This window comes from Panthera leo, chromosome D1, assembly GCF_018350215.1.
Source record: "Panthera leo isolate Ple1 chromosome D1, P.leo_Ple1_pat1.1, whole genome shotgun sequence".
NCBI lineage: Eukaryota > Metazoa > Chordata > Mammalia > Carnivora > Felidae > Panthera > Panthera leo.
In genome coordinates this window covers 44,530,865-44,557,257 of record NC_056688.1, presented here as the reverse complement: position 1 = coordinate 44,557,257, position 26,393 = coordinate 44,530,865, and the positions used below count along the sequence as shown (strand labels likewise).

At 39.5% G+C, this 26,393-nt stretch overlaps 1 protein-coding gene and 1 long non-coding RNA gene across 2 annotated transcripts in view; both read right to left on the bottom strand.

Annotated features, from left to right (window-relative positions):
- LOC122199491 overlaps positions 1 to 13,286 on the bottom strand; it is a 72,321-nt gene extending 59,035 nt beyond the window's left edge. The window contains exons 1-2 of the long non-coding RNA XR_006193535.1: positions 12,446 to 13,286; positions 10,079 to 10,203 (exon numbers count right to left, since the gene is read on the bottom strand). This is a non-coding gene — a long non-coding RNA (uncharacterized LOC122199491). The remainder of the gene's footprint in view (positions 1 to 10,078; positions 10,204 to 12,445) is intronic.
- Positions 13,287 to 16,154: 2,868 nt separating this feature from the next.
- CTSC (cathepsin C) overlaps positions 16,155 to 26,393 on the bottom strand; it is a 37,481-nt gene continuing 27,242 nt past the window's right edge. Inside the window, exons 5-7 of the mRNA XM_042904148.1 lie at positions 23,847 to 23,962; positions 18,250 to 18,381; positions 16,155 to 16,987 (exon numbers count right to left, since the gene is read on the bottom strand). Coding sequence (XP_042760082.1) covers positions 16,485 to 16,987; positions 18,250 to 18,381; positions 23,847 to 23,962 — 751 coding nt within the window. The 3' untranslated portion in view covers positions 16,155 to 16,484. The remainder of the gene's footprint in view (positions 16,988 to 18,249; positions 18,382 to 23,846; positions 23,963 to 26,393) is intronic.

Here is a 26,393-nt window from a genome sequence, read left to right as displayed (position 1 = left end):
GTGAGTTATGGAACTTGTATCCAGTTTACAGTGCGACTTTCCATAAGGAGTTTAGGCCTTGACTTCTGACAGAACATTTGAAAACACTTTGTATGTTTTCAAGCAGAAACAAAGGCTTATAATGGGAACTGGTTCAAGAGGAATGAATGTGGTTTTGGCAATACTGACAGAACTCGCTCTTGGTTAAAATGTGCATCACCCCAGCTGACCTCCAGAACAGCTTCAGTGGCTCGTGTGTGCTTGTCTTGTTCCAGCCTTTTCCAGGCTTCTCTCTGAGCCTTTATCCGTTCTGTGCATTCATCTCAGGATTTGTCTCATTGGCAGCACGCTACCCACCCACGAGGCATGTGGATTTGTCATGTAGCTAAATGCCCAGGGAGGTAGAAATACAAATTCATGTCTACAAGTAGAGGCAGTAGGTCTACTTTGAGTAAATATTCAGTATTATAGGTAGAGTCCTTTCAGTAGAAACTTGTAGATGTGTAAATATAAAGTGGTGAGACATTTATTGAATTAAGGGAAGGATGAATAGGATCGCTTGAGGTTCAAACTAGGCTGTGCCTTAATTACCCTTAGGAGTACCAAGTTGGCTTCTCATCACTTGTGCTCCCCACAGCAAATCGTAGTCAAAGATCATCCATCACACCATCTCTGAGACTTTAATCCTCTGTATTCTCCTATACTGCAGCAGGTAGGACTTTATAGTTTACAAAGAAAAAAGTAGCTTTACCCAAAATAGGGATCTCATGATAAAGATAAAGGGCAAATTTAGAAAAATTTTGGTGCTGCTGTGTCTCAAAGAGATTGATGCCAGCAGTAAGAAACTGAATGGTCTGTTTCTTTATCTCTCTTCCTGCTAGCATTTCTGTCTCTCTGTCTCTCTCTTCCAGATGGATGTGCTCTGTTTAAATTATTCAAATCCATATGAAGGGATTACTTTCTCTATAAAGTTGGAATGATAATACATGATGAAGGAAAATATGATTCTGATAATACTGCTGCTGCTGCTGAGGAAGTACCTACTATCTGTGCTTAAAAACAAGGGTTATACCTATCCAATATGATTGTTGTAAATACCAGACAAAATCATACATGGAGAAATTTAGCCGATTTCCTGACCCACAGTGATTTAAAAGTCAAGTATGGTCCCACCACAAAGGGCTTTGTATTCTGTGTCAACAGTGATATTAACTAGCATTCACTAAACACTTACTGTGTGCCGGGTAATTTTTGAATGGCTTTAGGTAAATTATCTTCTCGAATACTCTGAACTGTATGACTTGGGTGCTATCATTATCCCATTTTCCAGATGAGGAAATGAAAATAACAGAAACGTGAGTAAGTAGGTAGTAGAATGTGGAATGGGAACTCATCAGTCTGACTCAGGGGTCTGTGCTCTTCACCTCTATATTACACTGACCCCCAGGGTGAATTTTAACCCAAAGACAGTGGTGATTTTGTAAAAGTGTTAACCAATGAAATTTTAGAAACAATTTGAGACAGGCTTGGTTTTTATAAAGATCAGTTAGATGATAAAATTGAGAACACTTAAAGATATAAAGGTTAGCTTTCAGCATTGCTAGTAAAATTAAGACTAAAAATAATTCTGTGCAAAGAAATTGGAAATATATGTGACTCAAAATAACCCAGATGATTCTATCCCAGCCTTGATGATTTTAAAGGGTTCAGAACAAGGTCACCCTACATGTTGGCTTTTCAGAGAGCCTTAGTTCTCCCTCTTTTCTCTTGTGAGGCAAAATCTAGCTTAATGGCAGGACTAAGGACTTTTGAATTACTGACAGCATGCTAAGCCTTGAGATAAAACAGCCTCGGATTCATGAAGAGATCAGTCAGATATTCAGCATTTCCAGGATCAGACTGAGCGTGAGCTCCAGAGGGATACATGAGGCGTGAGTTTAAATATCTCTGCAGCACAGGCATGCAAAGCAAAGGAAATATCTATGTGTTGCAAATTCTATGCCCTAACAATTGCAACTCAAAGAAAGCCTAATGGACTCAAAATGTTTCATCTTCATATCTGGTACAGTCCCAATTTCTATTTGTAAATTGATGAAAACCAGATTTCTCTCAGCAATTGGCCTTCATTTCTCAATTTCTCTTCTCTTTCTCTCTCCCTCCTACACATATCCCCACATAAACACATATGTATGCATGCATACATATATAAATACATATACACACATAGGCCTGCATACTTTAGTGATTACTTTTCTTCTGATATATTGTGTTTAAACAACTTCAGTTCCAGACAACATGGATATTCTTTTGTTCCTTTTCATTTAACTCAGGATGCTCTTTGGTTCCTTGAGAACCAAAAAAAATGTATTTATTATGTTTTAAAATAATGTATTTTTATGTTTTAGATTCCCTCAAAGTTGGCTCAGTGTCTGCCTCTATCTGTAATATAAGTAAAAGACTCAGGGCAACAAGAAATAGCTTTTTTATTTCTTATAACCCAGGTCTGTTTCATGATATTTTAGTCCATCTTTGCTTTTATAGGACATGAGGTCTTGCTATTTCTGGTTACAAAAAGAAAGAAGTCCATCTTTTCCCTCCTTGGCAACCAGCCTATTTTTCAGAGGTGAGGCTGTTGACCTAGATATTCTGCAGTGATCTGGTCACTTCCCCTGACTGTACTTCAAGATGTTATTATATGGAATATTACTCCATTATATAACCCATGGATGACCTCTAAATATATCCTAATCCTTCCCATTCCAGAATATCTGTGCAGTTATCAGAGACAATATGATGTTTACATAACAATTATTCTCCACAGATTCACTCAAGACCCAGAAATAAAGCATGACTAAGTAAGGTACTTTCTGTATGTGCATAATGTAAGGATCTGTCTGGAAAAGGTAGAGAGCTTTATGACCCACAACAAAGAAACTACAGGGATACTAACATTTTTGTTCTTTATTAGATTTTGTAATCATATTAAGAATAGTTATCCCAGAATCCCAGAGTATCTCTGATTATCATAAAGGCCTTCCTTGTAGAAGGTTCTTTGCCCTGATTTGCTACTATCTAGCACAACAGAAGGATTATTTTTCCTCCTCATCTATGTATCTACATACATGACATGAAGGAGCGCATTTCTTTTTAGAGTTTATTGTATTGATTCTCTCTAAAACAATATCTGGATTTAAGCACAGATGCAACTGAACAATAACTTAAAGATGTATAAATAGTAGATGGGACTACTCATATTATTCAACTAGCAAGTATTTTTTGAGCAGCAATCGTGTGCCAGCAATTATGGTAAGCATGGAAAATGCATCATCTGAGTTCTCCATTTCCTTAGGATAGAGAAAGTGAGAGGACATGCTGCTTCCACTCTACTAATGAGAACGAACTGGTTAATACACAAAACCATTAAAGATTTTTAGTCTCTTAGAGAACTGACGGCATCAGGTAACCTAGTGAACTGAAATGCAAAAGGTGACAAGCCTCTCTGATGAGACAGCATACCCTCCTTTGGCAGAGCAGTGAGTGGAGGATGTTGCTATAGATGTGGGTAAAAAGAAAGTAGATGGAATTTTAATTAATTTTCAAAGGCTGAGGCACAAAGATCTCTGCATCCCTTCACCAACTCTTTTCTCGAGCCTTCCCTGAGTGCTCACAAGAAACACTGGGGACAGAGGACATAAAAGGGACTCTCTCTGGGGTGCAAGATATATGGCTGTCTAGGTGATGGAGAAGAAAGGTACCTGGGAGGAGCCATCTGTATCCCAGGCACGAATCGTGGGAGACCGCAGACATCACTGAAGGAAGGGCAGGAATGCTATAAGAGATGACTCTTCCTGAGAAGCAGGCATGGGGCCCGCCAATTGTGCAGGAGAACCGCAAGAGGCCTGCCAGCACTCCATGCCTCTTAGTAATTATGAGAAAGCATCACTGTCATCAGGAATTTGAGGACTGCAGTACATAGAGGATAATGAAACAGGGTGGGTATAGAGCAGATGGGACAAATGGAAATTGAACAAGATGGTGCACTCAAATACAGCCATTTCAGTAACTATACTAAGTACAAATGGATTCAGTACAGGAGCAAAATTCAAGGATTGCCAGGCAGGATTAAAACACACACACACATATACACAAACAACAACAACAACAACAACAACAACAACAACAACAACAACTAATACTGTCTACAAGTAACACATAAAAACACAAACAAGTTGAATGAAAAAGAAATAAAGTAATATATCTTTGAACACTAACTGTAAGAAAGATGGTGCAACTTGTGATTCAAAAAGTTGCCCACAGGGGCACCTGGGTGGCTCAGTCAGTTAAGCGTCCAACTCTTGATTTCAGCTCAGGTCATGATCTCATGGTTCATGGGTTTGAGCCCTGCATCCAGCTCTTTGCTGATAGCATAGAGCCTGCTTTGGATTCTCTCTCTCTCTCTCTCTCTCTCTCTCTCTCTCTCTCTCATTCTCTCAAAATAAATAAATAAACTTAAAAAAAGTTCCCCCCATAACACCTTTCTGTAGGAGTCAATGAACCTTTCCCTTTTGACATACCTATATCCTTGAATACAACATACCTCCATTTCTCTGCTCATGCCATACTTTGTCATGCTTTGTATTTTTCACAGCAACATGCCCATGTATTTTTCTGATTGTTTATCATTAACCTAATGCTATAAACAAGCAAAAGTAAGTGCATCAAATTCATCAAAGTTTACAATCTCATTAGGGATTCATGATACAGAAACAGATAATGAGTGTTAAAACATTTGGTAAGAGAGACTCTTAAAGATATCTAGAAAAAGAAATCTGACAAGAATAAAGGTGAGACAGACAAAGCTTTGAAGATAACAACAGCCTCCTAATTGATTTCACTGTTTCCATTCATTCCTCCCTCTCAAGCTGTCCTTAATAGCAGATAAAAATATTATCAAAATAAAGATTGATTGCATTATTTTCCTGCACAAAATTTTTCTTACCACTGACCCTGTCTTCACCAGCAGGTGCATCCATCTAATATTGTTAAAATCCAATGTATGTGGGGGTAAAACCCAGGCCTAGTGCTACAGCCTTTCTTCCTTCCCAGAACCTTGAATACTCTCCTAGACTGTGTCCCCCTGGTACCCCCTAGAACCTTGGCCCAATTTCCTGGTTCCAGATACCATGCTTACCCATTATTCTGTTGGGTCCTCACATTATTTCTACTTATTTCATCTGGGCACTAACTGGGAATCCTTTGCCAAAATGTAGAATCATATTATGTCTCCCATTTGTGCCTAGGAGACTCCTGCAGCCATGTTCCGTCAATTACAGAAGATGTGCCCTTAAATGTCAGTGCTGCCTGGATTACATCACTGGGTTTCCTTGAAGTCCATATATCGGACTGATGCTTCCCTTTATGGCACACCAACCCACCTCTGAGGTCCGAGATTGCTTCACAAGCAAAGATTTATATAACACCGTTCCATTTGCCTCTTCTCTTACTGACTTCTAATCTCCCTTCTCAAAAAATAAATAAAAATAAATAAATAAATAAATAAATAATAAAAAAGCAAAGGATGACAGAAAGCAATATGTACAGGATTGAATTATTTCAATTATCAAATTGAAAGACAATGAATTAATGCGATAGGCTTTTAACAGAGGGCAAGCTATGTCCTCACCTCAATATAAAGAACCCATTTAGAGGTCTCAAAGCACTAAATGACATGAGGTCATGGGTTAGAGGACAGTGAATTCACAGAGGCAGGAGAACCTGATTAAAGTAAATTTTCTAGGAAAAAGGAATGTGGACACCAACACATATTTATGACACCAAAACATATTTACTTATGGGCACTCGAGTCCATACCTGTTTTACAGTGACAGATCAGTCATGAGTAGGATAATTGTCTTCAAAAGTACTGTAAACTTACTAATGCTAAGGAAGGTATAAATAATTCTCCAAGTCAATATTGGCTGAGAATGGTATATAATTTTCTCTCAGTCATAGTTAAAGGAAGAATTACTAACTTGCTGCTTACTACATGGCATTTCAGATAATAAACCTTAAAAATAATTTAGCAAAGTAGCAAGAAAACAGGCTTAAGTCTAAAGCTGTGGGTTCAAGGGACGCCTGGGTGGCTCAGTTTGTTAAACATCTGGCTATTGATTTGGGCTCAGGTCATGATCTCATGATTCATGACATCGAGCCCCAGTTCAGGCTCTGCGCTGACAGTGGAGCTTGCTGGGGATTCTCTCTCTGCCCCTCCCCTGCTTGTGCATACGTGCACACATGCTCTCTCTCTCTCTGAAAATAAATAAATATTTAAAAATGAATGAGTGAATGAATGAATTAATGAATAAATAAATAAATAAATAAATAAAGCCGTGGGTTGAAATACCCACAAGCCAGCCTTTTAGTTTCACTGAATCTCAGTTTTTATATCTGTAAAATGGGCTGTTAAAACCTATCCTATCTCATAGGTTGTTTGGAAGAATAATATAAACATTACATTACCAGGCAAAATGTAATTATTTTGTTTATTGTTGTGGCCATTTGGACAAGCACAGCATCTCCTAATCTGGTTAATATAATGTCTTATTTTGACACACAAACAACCATTAAATGTTTTATATCCTTCTTTAACACAGGAGATTTCAAGATCAGCTTTCGAAGCCAGAGTTTTGGGCAGAGACCAAGATAATTCAGCTGCCAGCCACAAAGTACTACAGCAGATGCCAGAAAACACTACTCATTTCTGAATTGGGGAAAATATCTTTGCCAAACCATGTCTTAAGGGTTTTTATAGTTCTTTCCCACATGTCGCTATGAAAGCATTACTTTTCATATCTCATTTTTGAATGGGGCTGTCAGGATAACAAGTATCAACTGTTTTCTAGGCCTGGGAAATTGATCCAGTTAAACTGAATCTAAGGATGAGGAGTATTTTAGGGATTCCGATGACTTAGGTCTTGAAGGCATGGATGGCAGCGACTAAAATGAGCATAGGAGTAAGGCCTCCAGTTTATAGGTGGTATACCCCAATCTGTTTCTGCACAGACAGCTCCCAGACAAACATTCCAGGACTGCCTTAGAAGGACATAGCAGTTAGGGAAATATATGAAATATGTGACAACCAATCATGTTATAACTAATTAGAAAATGCCATTGTCACTCTTGGCCATCCCCATCTCATGGTCACATTAGAAAAAGGAGGTTTGTTAAAAGCAGACCACAATGTCTAAATTCCAAGCAGCTAGAACTGAAGACGGTTTGGGGAGGAATTAGAGTTCTGACCTGATGTGTGCAGGCCCCTGCTGCTTCCAGGATCTGCACAGGAACACCCTCCTGCCCTTACACTGCCATCCTGTGCATTAGTGGAGACCCTGAGAGGATGAAATAGTAGAACAAATAGGTCTGAGCTTCTTAGGACTGGTGTGAAAATTTAATAAATGAAAATACCTGAAAAGTTATATGGTAGGACTGAAACATTTTCCAGAGATTTATCCTTCCAGGAAGATAATATTTTCAAGAACAGCTGATAGAAGTTATTGCAAACAAACACGACTGTTTTGAGCTTACATCCCCCATACTGGAAATAACCATACTAAACCACTTCATCCTATTAGGAAGTTTTGATATCATTCAGGTAGAAAGCTATTCCCTTCACAATATTTGTCATTCAACTTCATGTATCCCTACTGACCAAGAAGATTTTGCTGAGTGTGAATTTGTGTAGCCTGCGTTATAAAAACCACAGGTAGACTAAAGGTGCATTTTCATACTACAGATATAATAGGTATTTAGAAATGAGAACTAGAAGGAGGTCACGAATAATTGGACATTGGGGGTGGGGAAGAAGAATAAATCCATGATAATACCCGTCATTTCTGATTTTGGAAATGCAGTGAATGGTGGTGCCATTAACTTAAAGGATGGAAATGAGCTTACTTTGGGGATGGGAAAAGATGATGTACTCAGACTTGTACATTTTCCACTTGATAATGGGACTTGTACTTCTATGTACAAGTGGGAAGTGAGATATCTGGTTTAGAGCTATGGTAGGCATCGTTATGTTGGCCCCAAAAGGCCCCACCTACTGGTATTCAGGGTTTCTCTAACACTCTCTCCTTGAGGAACTTGCTTCTGACCAGTAGAATATGGAAACATTGAGGAGATATCTCTTCCATGATCAGGTTACAAAGACTGAATCCTATATTCTAGTACACTCTCTCCATTGCTTTTAGAGTTTGCACAGTTAGATGAAGCAAGCTGTCATATTGCAGAAGCCCACATGAAGTGGCGAAGCACTCAGGGTGCTCTCTGGCCAATAGCCAGCAAAGAATTGAAGACTTTAATCCAAAAACATGCAAGGAACTGGATACTGACTATAGTTACGGCATGAGCCGTCCCCAGCTGAGTCTTCAGATGAGAATGCAGACCATCAGCAGACACCTTGAGTGCAGCTTTGTAGGAAGCCATGAAGCAAAAAACCCAGTGAAACAGAATCCAGATTCCTGACCCACAGCAATTGTAAGACAATAAATGTGTGCCAGTTTAAGCCATTAGGTTTTGGGTAATTGTTTTGCCATGATAGATAACTAATGCAGGAACTCTGGAGATGGGGACTAGATTTGAGATTCATCAGCACAGAGATGATTTATGCTGACAGTGAAAAGCTCAACAAGAGACAAAGTGTAGTGATGGGGAAAGGAGACACAGAAGCTGGAGGAATTGTAAAATTAAGGGAAAACTGGAGGACCAGGAGCCTAATAAAAGAAGTGTAAAAACTACAACAACAACAACAACAACAACAACAGCAACACAGATCTGAAAGCTGGGAATTGCAAGGTTAAGAAAGGTATAACCAAATAGCAAATGCTGAGATAAAGATAGAAAACTGCTTTTAGCAACAAGATGTGTTTCACTTACTTTGATGTGAACAATTTCAAAGTGACCTGGCAGAAGGCAGATTTCAATAGATTGAGGAGAAAACACAAAGTGAGAAAGGAAAAGAAACCTCTTTGAAGAAGTGTACCTGTTGAGAGAAGGAAAGAATAATATGATATTTGCAGTAATGTGGAAAGTTGGTGGCTTTTTTTATGAGGGGAGAGAGACCTGAGCACATCTGTGTGATGAGGGCTTTTTGGTCATGCAAATTTTGATTACATTTTCTGTTATTTATAACTAAGCTGTTACAACAAAAACAATAAAGGAAAAAACGTGTTTAGCAATTCATAATATTCCTGCCTTTTTGAAGATACTTATATGTCCACTTGCATTTTATGTAGCAAATCAAAGCATTATTTTTCTATATATTCTAAACATTTGTTAACAGTGTATATCAACAACATAACTATTTTAATATTGTATAATATACTGTCAAGCTTGCAAACTGTAAATGATCTATTTCCTATTTATTGGACCTCTTGGTTGTTTCCAACTTTCCATAGCTGTAAATAACGCAGTGATTAACTGCGCAAAGTTGCTCCAAAACAAAAACAGAAAGGGTCTTCCTAAAAGATGTTCTCTGGATGCTTGCCAAAGCAAGCACTCTTCGTGCTAAAGGGCTCTGAGCTGAATTCAATAAAAATTCATGCAAAAACTGCAGGGGCTCTTTCTTTTTTTATTATTTTATTATCCCAAACTTCACAAGCCCAATAGGTGGGTAGTTCAAATATACAGAGAGAGATCACCGAGCACCCAGATTGATGTTCAGCTGGCAGTGAGCCTAAATGTGAGCCCACCCTGGGTTGATGTCTTTCTACTAACACCCAGTATACGAAATATAGCAGAAGGCCTCCTCACCTTCCTAATTTTACTTATTTTTTATATTGGAAGAAATGTTGCTGTCCTTAATACCTTCCTTGCCATTGCACTCTTAAGTAAAATAATCAACTTCCCTTGGAGGACCAAGTGTGCTACCAGAAAATACTTTCCATTTGAGCCGATAGCAATTGTTGCAAATCTGCTAAACAAATCCTTTCTGTGAATCACTGTCATATTTCTGGCGAGAAGCTTTTTGAGAGGAAAAGCTTTTACTGCTTTTGCGGTGGTCAGCTGAAACTCACCATGTTTAAAATAGAGTATGTCATACCTTTTTCACTGTTCATCTCGTGATTAACCTGTCTCTGAGATCACCCTTCTATTATTCATCCTGGTTTAAGATGATGAAGGCATCTTCTTCTCACATCTCAGGGCTAGTGCAAGTATGATAGTCACCTACAAAAGACAAGGAAGAAGTAAGTAATGCCTTTACATATAATGTCTCGTTCAATTACTTGTGAAGATTCTGTTTTACAGATACAGAATCGGGGCAGTTAAGTAATGTGCCCTAAATCATAGAGCTCATCCATTTATTTGGGATTAGAACCCGGGTCTCCATGTTATCAAAGTACAGCTCTATATTTCATCCCTCAAGACGTCCTTCCTCTGTCTTCCCCAGTGGTGTTGACTTTTCAGGAAATGGTCCCTATTGCTCTTCCTAAGTCTTTTTTTTAAAGGGCTTACTATACCACCTGGCACAAAATAAGACTTTGATAAATGGTAGCTATTATTATCAATAAAAACAACTAACTGGGTGCAAAAATAAAGTAGATTTTGCAGTTAGAGTTAAGTTAGAGGAGATAATGGAGAAGAGGTGACTTCTGGCTGACCCTTGAGCAGGACCCAGTCAATTAGAATCTCTTCACCTCCTCCCCTGTCCTTGGGAAATGCAACCTGCCTGTCCCCACAGTGGGAGCTCTTCCAACGGCATAGCCTTGAGTGAGGTGTTGAGGCCATCTACATGGTGTTTGTGACTTAACCCACATAAGGCTTCTTAAGATTCTGGTAGGCAGGTGTAAAGATCTACTTGCCTTGTGGCCACCAAAGACAACAAGCCTTAGAAGTTCTCTTGCTTATCAAACCTGCCACCTACCAATCCGGAGTGACCTTCCTCTTTCTTCAGTCTCTCCTTGACCTCTGTGTATGGGGGGGGGGGGGGGGGGGGGGCAGTTTGTGAATCAACAAGGCATCCACTGGGTGGAGCTGCTGCAGTGGGCAGGCAGCAGCATGGGCTCAAGGGGAGGAGGAAGTAATGGTGCTGCTCTTGTGGATGGCAGGACCACAGATATGGGGAATCCAGGGCTGCACAAGAAGAATTCCTGAAAGCAGACAGAGGGCATCAAAAGAGTCTCTCTGCTGTTGGAAGAACTGTGGTTACCAGGTGGGGTTTTATTGGCAGAGTCCTGCTCGAAAGATGCCAACTAGGTCCCAACCCCAGAGAAACCAAAACAAGGGGCTGGAACCAAAAGAGCCACTAGGCTCCAAGAACGCATGGGGAACTCAGTGTCCAAACAGGGTCTGACCGAGAGTGGGATTCCAACTGGAACCTGAGTTGTCCACCTGATACAGGCTCCCAGAACCCCACCTGTCAAGACTTTCCAAAGGTCCCTCCCAGCCAACAGTCGAAAGAAAACTAATGATTATATCTGCACCATGAAATGACTACTTGCAGGGGGGAAAAGCACCTATACACACAAAACTGTACTTTACTATGTTGGGGCTTGTACATCTCCAAGAGCCTGCTGAAATTTTATGCAAAATTTAGAATGAGTGCACGCTTTTTTATGGGGAAGGAATCCATAATTTTTACCAGTCTCAAAAGGGCCCACGATCCACAACCTCGCAAGGGCAAAGGATCAATGCTTTAAACAAATGCTCTTTTTTAAGCAAAACTACTACAATCTACCTCTTTTCTTGGTCAAATGTTTGATGAGTTGAGATGATATGTTCACCTTCTATGGCAGAATTTTCTCAAACATGGGCTTCCAATTATCATTCTATCTTCCCATTTGCTCCCCTCCTTTTTCAAAATATGGATTCACCAATTTATGGTCCACTAATGACCCCCGTTCTTACTACATGGCTAAGTGTTTAATAAGTCTAAAATCTTTCTAAAATCATATCTATGGGTTCCTATAGGGTGGAGGGTATTGTATGTCATCCTGAAGCTGAGGGAAGTGCCTTATCTTCTGCCCTTGCTTCAGTCTTCCCCACTGCCTGGGTCTGGCAGGTCTTTTACTCCCCCTCTTGATTCTTCACAGCTTAGCTCAAGTTTCATATACTCTCTGGAAGCTTCTGGGATAACTTGAGTCTGTGGAATTCTCCCCATTCTCCAAAGTCTATACCACCATTAATTGCTGGGATGTGGGGAAATAGGTTCTACTTACATAAATGGGTTAGAAAAAAGCTTAGGGTGGAAAGCTGCCACCATGGGGCAAAAGTGCCAAGGTTAGATAGTGAGATATTGTAATAGGATCACAAGTAACTTGTTATATCACCTGCAGGAAATTACTTTCCATCTGGTGACAATGTACCTTGATCACAAACTCTACTTGTCACGCCCCCCACCCCCCAGGATCCTTTGCTTCTTACTCAGACAAGTTAATGACTACTATCTGACTGCTTTCTCCATACTCACCACATGTGTAAGATCTTGTTGTCTTCACGCTACCCACATGGGTAATATCTTGTGAGCTCAATAAATACAGAGACGAAATGCCCGTTTGGGGCTCCTGTCTCCTCTCGGACATGAGTGTCTCTTGTATTCAATTCTGCATCCACTCTCTTGTTGCACAAGAGAGAACTCCAGACTCATAGTCAATGACACTGGAAAAGATGTGCCAGTCAGTCTTCATGTTGTAGAGCAGGCTTTCTCAACCATGGCACTACTGACATTTTGAGCTGGATAGTATCTCCTTGTGGACTGTGTCCCCTCTCCCAGTATGATGACCCCAGTGTCTACTAACATTTCCTAATGTCTCCTGAGGGACAAAAATCACCTCTGGTTGAGAAATGCTGTTGAAGCATGATACCCATGTATCAGCCAATGTGCTAGACTGTACAGACTTTATTCATGCTCATACCCTATTTTGCTACCTTCATCTTCCTTTACTTTCGTTCACTCATTTAGCCTGAAGTTATTTTACTGCACCTTTAACTTTACAAAGCACTTTAAACCTTTTGTTGTTTTGTTTTACAGGGCAGGTAGTATAAAAACAAATACCCATTGCTTCTTTTAAACTTTGCCACACATAGCCCATGGAAGTAAATATTAGCATTGCCTTTTAAACAAACACTAGAGATCTCTGTTCAATAACTGAACTAAGGACTAAATAACAAGCATTAGAGAAGCAAAGACTCAGTCCATATTTTCAGAGCACAAAGCTATTTTGTCTCCATAGACTAATTCTTGTTACTGTTCAGCTGTATTTTAGCTTGCAGAACTGGGAGCTCGGAGCCTGGAGCCTGCTTCGGATTCTGTCTCCCTCTCTCTCTGCCCCTCCCCCGCTCATGCTCTGTCAAAAATAAACATTAAAAAAATTTAAAAAGCATTCGAAGGGGCACCTGGGTGGCTCCGTCGGTTAAACGTCTGACTTTAGCTCAGGTCATTATCTTGTGGTTCGTGGGTTTGAGTCCCACATCGGGCTCTGTGCTGACAGCTTGGAGCCTGAAGACTTCTTTGGATTTTGTGTCTCCCCATCTGCCCCTCCCCTGCTCTCTCTCTCTCTCTCAAAAATAAACATTTAAAAAGCATTTGAAGAAAGGCAATCTCGATAAATGGACTTCTGAAAGGAAAAAGGAGGACATCAACAAAGACATGTGTTGCATTTTCTGTCCAAAGGCCAGTTTCTCTCCTCTGATTTTGGTTGGCTGTCATGATGAGAACATTGTGTAGCACAACCAGAATGTCTGCTGAGGTTTCAACTGTTTTACAGCCCAGGCAATTTCACACTTTCAATCACAACTGCAGTTCAACGAGGTCAATGTTTTATAGCTAATGAAACTAAGGTCCGGTGTCTAACTGACACTACCAATATTCAGTTTCAAGTCCATGCAATTTCCATCTAAGCAGAAGACTCTGATATGTCTAAAGCTTTCCAATTGTGGACAGGAAGTTTCCACTTAACTTTAGACCAAAAATAAATCTTTATTACAGTTAAGAAATATAAGTATCACTATATTTAGAGGACAACTGTTAAATTAAGGCTTCTAAACTACCACATGCGGATTGAAGCTTAGAGTACTTGCCCCAGAGAGAGAAGATTTCTGAAAGCTGGAAAGTAACTTAGAAATGATTTTACAGAACACGGTGAGTTTATTGGTCTCACAACACACAGATTCCTTTCTCCTTTTTTAATTGAGAAGCAGCAGGAACAGTAGAAAGCTCTGAACATAGTGGAATCCAGATTTATCTTTATTAACTAGAACCCCAGGTATGCTATTTCACCTCTGCCGGCCTGTTTTTACTTTAATGAGAGGTGGACCAGGTGACCTTCCAGCACTAACGTTTTGTGACTATTATGCTTACCTTATCCTTACAGGAAAACCCCAAATAAGAAAATCAACGTATTACACCCATAGATTAACCTTAGTCATTTTTACTTCAGAATTGCAGTGACTTTTCTCTCAGCCGTAGCTTCCAAATGATGGCCTCTCACCCTGTTCTCTCCACAGAGGGAGTAGCAGTGGCAACAGTGCAGTCAAGGATGTAAAAACCTCTACACCAAAAAAATCAAAATTATCTCAAGTTTTTGAAGGTTTTTGTTTCTTTGTGCCAGTGTGCCTCTGTAGATTCTGTTCTACCTTAAAATTAAAAAAAAAATCTTGGGGCATCTAGGTGGCTCAGTTGGTTAAGTGTCCAACTTCGGCTCAGGTCATGATCTCATGGTTCCGGAGTTTGAGCCTCATGTGGAGCTCTGTGCTGTCCATGCAGAGCCTGCTTCTGACCCTGTCCCCCTCTCTCTGCCCCTCCCCTGCTCGTGCGGTCTCAAAAATAAACATTAAAAAAAGAAAAAATCTCATAAGCCCCTCCTCCACTCTCATAGCAAGGTACGGCATATTTATTAATAGAACATGTGTTAGCTGTTTCCTCACAGCAAACATTTTACGATTTGTGTTCAGAAAAAGAGGACTTGAGTAATATCTAATATTTATATACTCTTTTCTATATTCCAAATACTGTTTACATGTTCTACCTATTATGAAGGCATTTAACCCTCGGAGAGGTCTAAGAAGTAGGTACATGTATCCTTTACTATTCAAATCTATTCAGTTCCTGGATTCAGTGGTTAGAGGTCAAATAAAGGTCAGCGAGCAAGTCTGGATGCTGTGAAATTGCATCATCTGAATCTACTTTTGTTTCCCCACTTGGGATGGTGAAAGGCTGAGGCTTAAATAAAGCTTAAATAAAGTAAACCATGCCATAGAAAAGTGCAAGGGTTTAGACATGGAGAGCTTACACAGTAAGGGTTATCTATCCCATTATCTCCATCTCACAGACCAGCAAACTGAAACACAGGTGGGTTTAAGAAAACTGCCTAAGGCTTTGTTGCTCCTATGAAGCACAGCCAGAAAGCTTATCCAGGCACTAAGCACCAAAGTCAATGTCTCGCTTGTGCTTGGCTGCGCAGCTAAACTTTATTTTCCTTTGTGGATGGCGGTGCCTCCACACATACAACACATGTTGTTCTCCTGGAAATGTCTTTGGGGAGGTTAGCCAGAGTTCCCATCCTCTGCGACCTCAATTTGTCACCAGACTTTGATTGTATGTTCTATTAGCACGAATGTAAACAAGTTTTAGATTATGAAACTTGTTTTTTGTACAGCTTAAGAGTTTAATTACATCGCTTAAAGAATCATGGTATTCCATGTAGTCACCATTTTTAATAAATTCTGCCACTGTGGATGAGGTAGTGATCCCTGTCATAGAAACAGGCACCTGGGTGGCTCAGTCGGTTAAGTGTCTGACTTCAGCTCAGGTCACGATCTCAGTTTGTGAGTTTGAGCCCTGCATCGGGGTCTGTGCTGACAGTGTGGAGCCTGCTTTGGATCCTCTGTCCCCCCACTTCTCTTTCCCTATCAAAAATAAACATTAAAAAAAACAAAACAAAACACCTTATTTCTTTTCTCTATGGCCTCTGGTTCATCAAATATCCAGGGAATAATTTTAGGGTTAACTAGTCATTATTTGCCCTTATCATAAGGGTTCATAGTTTTTTTTAGTTGAAATACACTCAAATTCTTATTTTTTAAGTACTTACATAATGTAATAACATGAGTCTAACTGAAGGGGCCAATGATGAAAACTGCTAAGCACACATATATGTCACCTAAACACTGATTAAAAACTTAAAAAAATTTTAATAATTTCCATATTTTCTTGATTTTTACAATTGAAAAATAAATCTGTGTTCTCACAAAGAGTTTTAAAAATATAGCATGTTTGAATTACAAATGATTAACAAAATCCTGCATTTTGTTCCTGCGTAGTAAAGTAGGCCAGAAGTCAATGGGAAGGTATACTCAAATCAAAGGCAGTTTTCATTCTAAAGGCAAAAATCTTCATAGGAATTGATTTGTAATCTTCTGCAATTACTGCTATAAACGTCTCCATCTGTGATACACCAATTCCCTCTCATGACCGATGGAAGTCAGTAGGAAATGCTGGGAGGCATACCCTACAATTTAGGAATTGGTGTGGCTGCCACTGCTATGCTTTCAATTGCACACTCATCGGTTCCTCTGCGGATCCGGAAGTAGCCATCTTCGCCCCAGCCAATGCCCCAGCTGTTTTTAACAATCCAGTAATCCATCCCAGACACTGGGTCAGTGCCATAGCCCACCAGCAAGACGGCATGATTAGTCAGCTCAAAGGGGTTGAAAGGGTCTCTCAGACCAGTGTGGTAGTAGATCCCCTTGCGGTAGTGGAGGAAGTCATTGTAGACTTCAAAAGCAACTGCCATGGGCCCGTGGTGGACCAGTTCAAGCTTCATCAGGGCTTCGTTGCAGCCTCCATAGAAACCTCCCACATAGTGGTACTCGGAGGAGTAGTAACGGACGCAGTCCTCCTTCGGTTTGCATGGAGAATCTGTGCCTGTGTAGGGGAAGCATGCCTCTTCCACCAGCCCAAAATCTTGGGCGTATTTTCCTGCAATGAGGTAGGGGAAGCCACCCTCACAGCCTGAGGATGAAGAACACACATTAGAAAGAGGCAGAGGAGAAAGTGTCCCATTTCCTATTTTTCCTTTTCTACTCCATTAATTTTTTGTTACCCCCAAGAGTTGTTCTTAGTTTAAATGCTACTTCATTCATCCATTAGCCACATAAGCTAACTACCCTCTCATCCCCATATAATTAACAGACATTTATTTGGCACCTGACATGGAACGTAGCTATAATAGCACAGTGGTTGAGTGGGGAGGCTCTGAAGCCTGACTATGTAGTGAAGTTCAGATCCAAAACTGTGAAGAATTTAACTTCTCCATATCTGTTTACTTATCTGTAAAATATAGATAGGAATAGTACCTTCCTCGTAGGACTGGTGACTACATGTAAAAGCAATAAAAGTTGGCTACTATTACCATCATTGTTAAATAGCCAGACACCACAATGTGGCTCTTCCTGAAGGAAGTCTTCTCTGACTACCTACTGCAAAAAAAGTCTAAGTCAGGTCCCCATCACCTGCCTCCAGTCCTTACCTTATTATAAACATCCATTAACGTGTATTTTTTCTTCCTTCCTCACTTAAGTACAAGGTTCATGAGGATAAAGGACTGTCTTGATACTTACAGTTCCCAGGGCTTAGAAGTTACAATGTTGGGGTTTAATAAGTATTTCAAAAAGAAGAAGAGGCTAAACGACAAATAATCATTCCTGGCAGTTTCAATCTCTACTGGCCCAATATGGTGTTGACAGAAAACTTTAACCTGAGAATGTTTCACTGTAAATCAGTTGCAGCTGGGCTTTCTACATAGATTACCCATGCCCTGTTCTGAAAGCCCACTTTCAGAATTTTAGTTTCCTCCTAGAGAGAAACCAGTGTTAGCATGGTTTTAATACAAATTACATTTTGGGGTGAGACTTTAGTTGAAACTGAAACTTTACTGTTTAGAAGCTGTGTGGCCTTCAAAATATTACAGAACAACTTTGTGTCTGTCCTGTTTATAAACGGGGATATCTACTTCTCAAGGTTTTGAGCATTGTTAGATAATGTCCATAAAAGGCTCCTAAGAGCTAGTGCTCATTCAGTACATAGTAACTAGTGACATTTTGCTGAATGGTGCAGTGAATTCCATGAGAATCACTCATGAATAAGTGACAGGGCCAGAACTTGCACCTAGGTGCTAACTACAGACAGTGTGCTCTCTACTACACTATCCTTTTACCTTTGCCAACAATGGCCTACCACACCCAGGTAAAAAGGGCTTGAAATACAACACTTACCTTGAGCATACTGGCTGCAAGAGACAACCTCCTGAGGGCTCAAGATTGGGGTCTGAGTATTGTTGGTTAATATACGAATTCTTGCTTCTAGCATACCCATGGAAGCAAATGAGTAGCAGCTGCCACAAGATGCTGGTGATGGAAAAGCAAGATATATAACCCAAGAGAACTTTGAAGCACTTACAAAGAAACACAGAAATATGTGAGTGGAGAGATACAATTAACATATTTATATTGTGTGTTGCTGTTGTTGTAAGAATCAGCCCAATAGAGAAGATTCAATAGACAAACACTATTAACCTTATAGACAAATGTTAAGATGTCAGCTTTCAAAAGGCCAAGGTTACTCTATGGGGCTTTCCGTGAGAATATTTTAGGAGGCAAAACAAAGCAAAACGAAACCAAAAAACTCCTCTAATCTCTGAAAAGAATTTGGTACTATTCCTGGTAATCAAGAAATAATGTATGTCTGTAGCATTCTGAGCCATTCAGTTGAGAAAAACTATGAAGGGACACATGTGAGCTGAGCTTTTAAATATCTCCAGAGCAGCATTTTCTAAAGCTACTTGTTGGGTGGAATTAACACTAAGAATGGCTCAGGTATGGGTGTATTATAGAAAGTTCAACTTAACCAGGGTCGAGGAGGCAAAATACAACAAAGTCCAAGAAAGGTAAGAGAGTAATTTTAATGACAGATATGGTATTTAAGGTGGCCAATGAGGAAGTAAAGGTATAAGGAATATGGAGGTAATGAAATTGAAAACAGACTGGTTCTAAGGGGAAAAGGGTAAGAGCAATACAGTCATGGTCCCCTGAGAAGTGTCACCCAGAGGAAAGAGGAATACGAAAAGTAGCTGGATAGAGGTAAGGGAGAAGGGAAAAGAGAACTGCTTTATTTAATACCCAGATGTCCTGGTGAAGACAAAAATAATTTATTAAGAAGCAAATGCTAGGGATATAGTTGCTCTTTCAAGAGAAGGAAAATGTTTTATTATGAGGTAATTTATATGAACAATATCATTTTTGTACATTTCTTTAACAGATGTGAGTAAACACATAAATACATTTAAGAAAATATGGCACATGTGACAAAAATGGGATTTCAACTTGTTACATTCTAGAAAAAAATGGACATAGTTTTAATATCTCTATTATACAGCCTCTTTCACCTCTGCCACTGACACAAATTCTACATAGAGTTAGGCTTGCAACAAATCAAAAACATTGGTATAAATGTAGTTACACGCAATTGATATTATTCAACGTACTAATATATTATTTACCAAATTATTTGAATGGTGAGCACTCCCTTATGCACTAAAATAAGATTAATGAATAGACAATATTACATTAAAAAAATCCATTTCACATAAAGAGTATGTTGCCTTCTCTTTAATAAACCTGAAATTAGTAAAATTTAGTAACTGCCTTCCTTAGAGAGAAAAGTATCCAAAACAACATTATGTATTAGATAACTATCTATCGGGACACTGTTCTTCCCTTTCACCTGGTGATGCTGATTCACATTTGTCCCTGAGTACAAATGAAAGCCAGGATACTCTATGCTCAGCCCCTAACATCCTACACTCCAGCTGAATTACTTATACTGTTTTCCTCAAACTGAACTGTGAATTTCCATGAGTGTACATAAGAAATGTGCCTTCTTCATCTAGCTGCCTGATGCAATCAAGAAACTCAATGCGTATTTGTAGAAAGAACATTCCAGTTACTAACAAGTGGATATAGATTTACATCCAGGGGGAAAAAAGTGACTTCATTGGTAGTAGTCAACCTTTACTTGTTTCTAAGCTATAAGGGAGGCAGAAACCTAGACTCTACTGTGAGTCCTCTCCAGTAGTTAAACAATACCACATGTCCTTGACTAGAGTCCATTAGAACTCTACTACCCTTTAACTGCTACCATTTCAGATGTTTCCCAAACTTCTCCCTATAAACATCTCAGATTTATCCATACCATATACTGCTTTTACTGCTAAGAGATCTCCTAAATGATGAAGATTAGGACAAACACTTGGAAGAGGATCTTGAATTCACCTGGTGTAGTACCCACTTGATAATGTGTATGTTGAAACTCAGAGAGAAGCAATGATCTGTTCAAAGTCACAAAATGAATAGATGGCAGGTGCTAGTATCTAAGTGTCTCCTAAGGCAGGTTGTGTTCTTTTCAGTTCATATGTCTGCATCTACTTGAAAGAATTTTCAAATTTTCTTTCCTGTCATCAAGTTACTAAATAGGCCAAAATTAACTTGAACATTTTGTTTTTGAAACCATCTAAATAATGCTATCCTTGGGACCCCTCTTTCAAATGATAGAGTGTCAGAGAACTAGATCAGCAACAGTAAATAAATAAAGCCAGTGTTCTTTTCAAGGTACACTTGTAATAAATAACATCCCAAGAATAGGGAAATGGCCCCATTTTGATCATCCAGCATTCTTGGGCCATGGGTATCCACAGAAATAATCACTCTTGGTACTAACCATTGAACCCTCTTCATCTGACCATCTAGCACTGTGGGAGCGATAGGCCACATGTACATTTAAAGGCTCAGAATGTGCTGTTAAGAGAGAGAAACTGCAGCAATGAGGTAAGGACACAACCTTCTTCAAGCCATTGACACTCCCAGAATAATGTGTCAGCTGTCAAGGAAATTAATACCTCCTTTCAAAAAGTTAAGACTAGAATGTAGATTTTAAAAGAACCATTATTCCTTAAGACTACAAGGCAACAAAGAATTAAGGGGATCTGACCCAGACAGAGCTTTGCAGTAATCAAATTTCCACCAACTCAAAGAGCTAATGTGATTTCCATATGGTTTAACTATGTTCGGCTGCCCCTTCCCACAGTGGAGGACACACTGAACTAGTAAGGAATCAGGAGTCTTCCCCATCCCTACTCCATGACTCAGCTGTGTGACTCTGGGCAAGTCACTGGACCTTTCTGGCACTTCCTTTTTATCTTGTATGTAAAATGAATAGCGTGGAACAATTTCAGGCCCTGCGTACAGATGGTATTTAGAACAAGACTTAAATGAACTAGGTTTTAGACATTAGAAAAACACTGCATTCCCTAACTAATGTGACCTGAGAGACACCCCCTTTCCCTTTTGAAGGTGCAATAATAAAGACAGTACATAAGAGGGAAGAACAAAGAAAGTCCAAGTCTTCCAATTTCCTAGTTTCTCTTCCCTCTCACACTTGGACATAAATCTAGCCACACAGCTGGTGCTTAAAGCAGCCTTCAAGTGTCAAGATAAAACCTCATTTTCCTCGCAATATTCCTTTTGTCACTCACCTTGATTTGCTTTCTGAATACAGCAAAGTTGTGAATTACCTTAACTTGGGTAATTTTGAATTCTGGGTCACCTAGAACACTGGTGTTCCTAATGTTAGTGGAATTTTCCAAGTAGCCCAGTTTCCCAGAAGAAAAAATAATTAATTTTTTCCCCAACCCAAAGTAAAGACAACCAAAAAGGAAGTCAAAAGAGGAACCTTTAAAAATTGCCCGTGTCTGTACAAATCATATTTATAGCACTCACAGAATATAGAACATGGGAGACAATGGTTTTTAGCAAGCTATGAGAAAACCAGTATCAAAGAATTCGGCTTTAAAAACTCGAATTTCCTTCCCTTGCATTACTGTCTCATCACCAGTCAATTGTGTCTTTCTGGAAGTGAGTGGCACTTTTCTTTTTTTTTTTCCTTTTTTTAATTTTAAAAATTTTTATGGCTTATTTTTGAGTGAGAGAGAGAGAGAGACAGACAGACAGACAGACAGACAGCACTAGCAGGGGAAGGGCAGAGAGAGAGAGAGGGAGACACAGAATCCGAAGACAGGCGAAGACAGGCTCCGGGCTCTGAACTGTCAGCACTGAGCCAGACATGGGACTCGAACTCATGAACCATGAGATCATGAGCTAAGCCAAAGTTGGATGCTTAACCAGCTGGGCCACCCAGGAGCCCTAAACTTTTCTTTTGACCTTCTCCTATGCCCCAGCAAATTTTAAAAACACTACAAAAGCAGTTACCATATTATATTTTAATGTTTTTGGCTTGCAGATCTTGCTAAACTGCAAATCCCTAGGACAAGAGCTATATCAATTAGTCTTTATATCCTCAGCTGTTAAAAAAAAATCATAACACATTTGATGTTCTATAAACACCCTATAATACGGCAAGAACAACCATGTGCCAGGCCCACGATAATCAACACTTGACGTACAGTATTTACGTAATCCTCTCAGATAAGTATAGAGCATCTCTTTGATGACAGAGTAAATTTTAAGCCTCTCTGGACATCAGCCCTTTAATTTCACTCTCCATTCATTTCTCGATTACCTGCAAAGTTCTCTCATCCCCCATCCCTCCTTTCCAAAGAAGCCCTCCCCAGGAAGGAAAAAGTAGGGGAGAATTTTCAGGATCTCTTTCTCTAGAGCTGAAGAGTCCCAGAACAACTTGTGAAAGGAAAGACAAAGAGATGAGACCTCTGATGTCATTTGGAGTACAGGAACCTTGCTGGCTGGCTGCTCTAAGACCTGCTCAAAGCTCTGTACACTCAGAAGACTTTGCCAGGGTTCAGTGAGGATGGAATTAAAGGGCTGGTGGTGAATGCTGAGAAGTCAGGCTGATTATCATGGAATTTCCAGGAAAGGGGAAGAACAATTTATTTTGGGGTGTTATTAACTTATAATCCTCTCAGAAGACACTAATCAGAATGTTTCCAGACAGCAAATACTACACCTATTTTACAGTAACAAATCAGTCGTGTGTACTACAATTATCTTCAAAATGAGCTTAGAAGCAATAAACCTGAGTATGGTATAAATGATTCTCCAAGTCACTGTTGGCTAAAATTTAGGATAACAAGATAATTTGCTATCAAGCACTATTAGAGGAAGAGTTATTCAATCTACTCATATTGTATCAAATTTCTGAAAATAATGGATAAAATGCAATTATGATGATACTTTTGGTAAAGCTGGGCTCCACAAGGTCACCACTCAGGAAGCTTGGTTAATACTTACCATCATATGTCCTGTTGACATAAAATGAATTAAAAAGGTCCTTACACAGCTCAAAAAATCTACTGGAACAGAAAAAAAAAATTAAGGATCTGTTTTTCTGGGCTCATACAGTAACTAAAAACTAAATGGTGGGGAGCAGAGGGTGGAATGTGTAGGGGCAAATGGCCAAGACAGATTCCACCAAAGCACTTACAGAAGGAAGACCAATTTCAATTCTGTGCAGTTCTTTGTTTCTGCATGAGTCTCTCCTACTGGGGAGAGCAGATGAGCTTGTCTTACCGGTTACTGATTAATCTCATTAGCTGCCTAGAAGTACTTGGAGAAGGCTACTATAGAAATGCTGGGCTCAGCTGGAGATTATCTATTATCTCTGATCTGTCGTGGATAAAAAAGGAAGGAGTGGCCATTGGCTATATACTTTCCATTTCTTTACTAAAGTGGATCGTGCCTGTTTCATCCCTGTATCCCCAGAATCAACCCGAGAGTCTGGTATATAGTAAGTGTTCAGTATTTCAGAATGAATAAATGAAAAATCAGACTTTTTTTTTTTTTACCTTGGTTTCTAACAGGAGTAACAAAATTGGTACCATGAACATTTCTCCAGTCCCAAGATGCTGGCAAATGTAAAAGCTTTTCATGTATTTCAGCAGTCAGTGGTGCAGGTTTGGGTCTAGGACAGAAATAATACATTTGACATCAACATATAGTCATTCCTTTGAGGATGATTTCCTAACCCTTAATTCCATGATTTCAACTACATGGCTGCCTAGAATCTACATTCAGGCCCAAGGAGCACTTGTCCTATCAATGTTTCAATTATACAACAATGTGTCCACTAGGCCCTGTTTGAACTACACAACTAAGTTCTATAAATGGCTTTACAAATGGCTTTCACAATTGGTTTCTTTTTCAGGGTTAGCAACTTTCTTCTATGAAAGGACCCTGGTTATGTACAACACTGAGATGCTATTTTTAGTATATTTCAATAGCTGCATTTTCTTAAACAGATTGTGACTAAGAAAGTAGACACATGGGAAGTTGATGATGGCCTACAAAGGATACAGAGAAAATACAGGAACTACAGAGGTTTGACTCAGGAGATGGTTAGTGGTGATGGTGAGGTGGTTATAAAAGAAGTCAAGTAGCACAGAGATTAGAGATCAAGTCAAGTAGACGACTGGCTCCATAAACAACAGATGAAAATGCTTCATCATTACAGAACTGTACCTTATAGGATATGGTTGGAAAGCAAGACACAAAGAGAGGACTTGCCTGGGATGATGAATGAGGGACAGACACATTGTCCGGAAATGAGAAAACTGTTCTATAAGCTTCTTCAGGTTAGCAATTTAAAACAAATAGCATTCCAGCTCTAGACACACTAGATTTCTTAGGAATTTTCCAGTCTGTGAAATGACTTCAGTGTTCCAGGTCTTCCTGCTGCTCCTTTTACCCCAAATGCCTGCTGCCTGCTGCTTAGAAGAAATCCCTTTAGAAGTTCTTCCCTAACTTCTACTTTAAAGACCACTCACACAGCAGCGTCTACCCACCAGCCGCCAACAAAAACTCACTTCTATGCTCTATCAACTCTTTAGTTAGGGCACTACTATTACACCATGATAACATGTATCTTTCTGATTATACACTATGTGAATTTCTCATTCAACTTGGCATTGCCATATCACACTGTTCTAACTTTTCAGTGCTTATCTGGTTTACCAGGTTCCAATTTAGTTACTGGCAAAGATTATTTCTGGGTTTCTTCATGTCTTCTGCAACTATTCCCAATCAATTCCCTCTCTCACTTCTTTTACAGATGATGTGAGTCAATGCTAGGACACAATGGAAATGAAACAGAGGAAGAGGAAAAAAAAAAAAAAACCACTCGTTAACAGCAATCATAACCTTCTGAAACTGTAAAGATAGATAGCATATTCCATAAAGAAGTATCAATTTTTCACTAAAATATTAACTAAGCCAGGACATTGCTGGAAACTACGTGACAAGGAGATGAACTTGATGTGATATGTGACCATATGAAAGACTGCATTAAGAGACATGAAACATATCGGGCACCTGGGTGGCTCAGCTGGTTGAGCATTTGACTTCGGCTCAGGTCATGATCTCATGGCTTTTGAGTTCGAGCCTCACGTCAGGCTCTGTGTTGACAGTTCATACTCTAGAGCCTGCTTCAGATTCTCTGTCTCTCTCTCTCTGTCCCTCCTCCACTCACACTCTCTCTCAAAATAAATAAATAAACATAAAAAAAAGATATGAAACACAGAGCAATTACAATAACACAAAGAAGTTGTAAGTTATAAAACATACAACTTAGATAATGTCAATGGAATGACCAAGGTACATAAAAAAGCTATGCACCACGAAAATTTTAGGGCAGGAGAAAAAAACAAATCAAGAAACAAATCCTGGATATTTCTTTCAAGATTTATAAGTAAAAATTAGGTGCGAACAATTTTTGGAAGGAAATAAAGTTTCCATGATTTTGCACTGCAAGGATAAAAGATTCAATCAATCAATACATATTAATTGTCCTGTATATACTTAAGAATACACTAAGTAATTTGAAAGATTAAAAAAGGAATTGGGGGCACCTGGGTGGCTCTGTCAGGCGTCTTTTTTTCTTTTTTTTTTAAGGTTTATTTATTATTGAGAGACAGAGAGACACAGAGTGCGAGCAGGGGAGGGGTAGAGAGAGGGGGAGACACAGAATCTGAAGCAGGCTCCAGGCTCTGAGCCGTCAGCACCGATAGGCATCTGACTCTTGATCTTGGCTCAGGTCATGATCTCATGGTTCATGAGTTCGAGCCCTGCATCAGGCTCTGCACTGATCCCATGGAGCCTGCTTGGGATTCTGCCTCTCCCTCTCTTTGCCCTTCCCCCATTCATTCTCTCTCTCCTCTCTCTCTTGCTCAAAATACACTTAATTTTTTTTAAAAGGAAATTGAAGTTTGGCAGCAAAATGTAATTTCTGAGCAGATATCTTAGGTCATACTGACCTCCTACAAATGGTTTCACCACTTACTATCTGTCTGACATCTGTGAAAGAATTTAACATCACAAAACTACAACTGACTCCTATT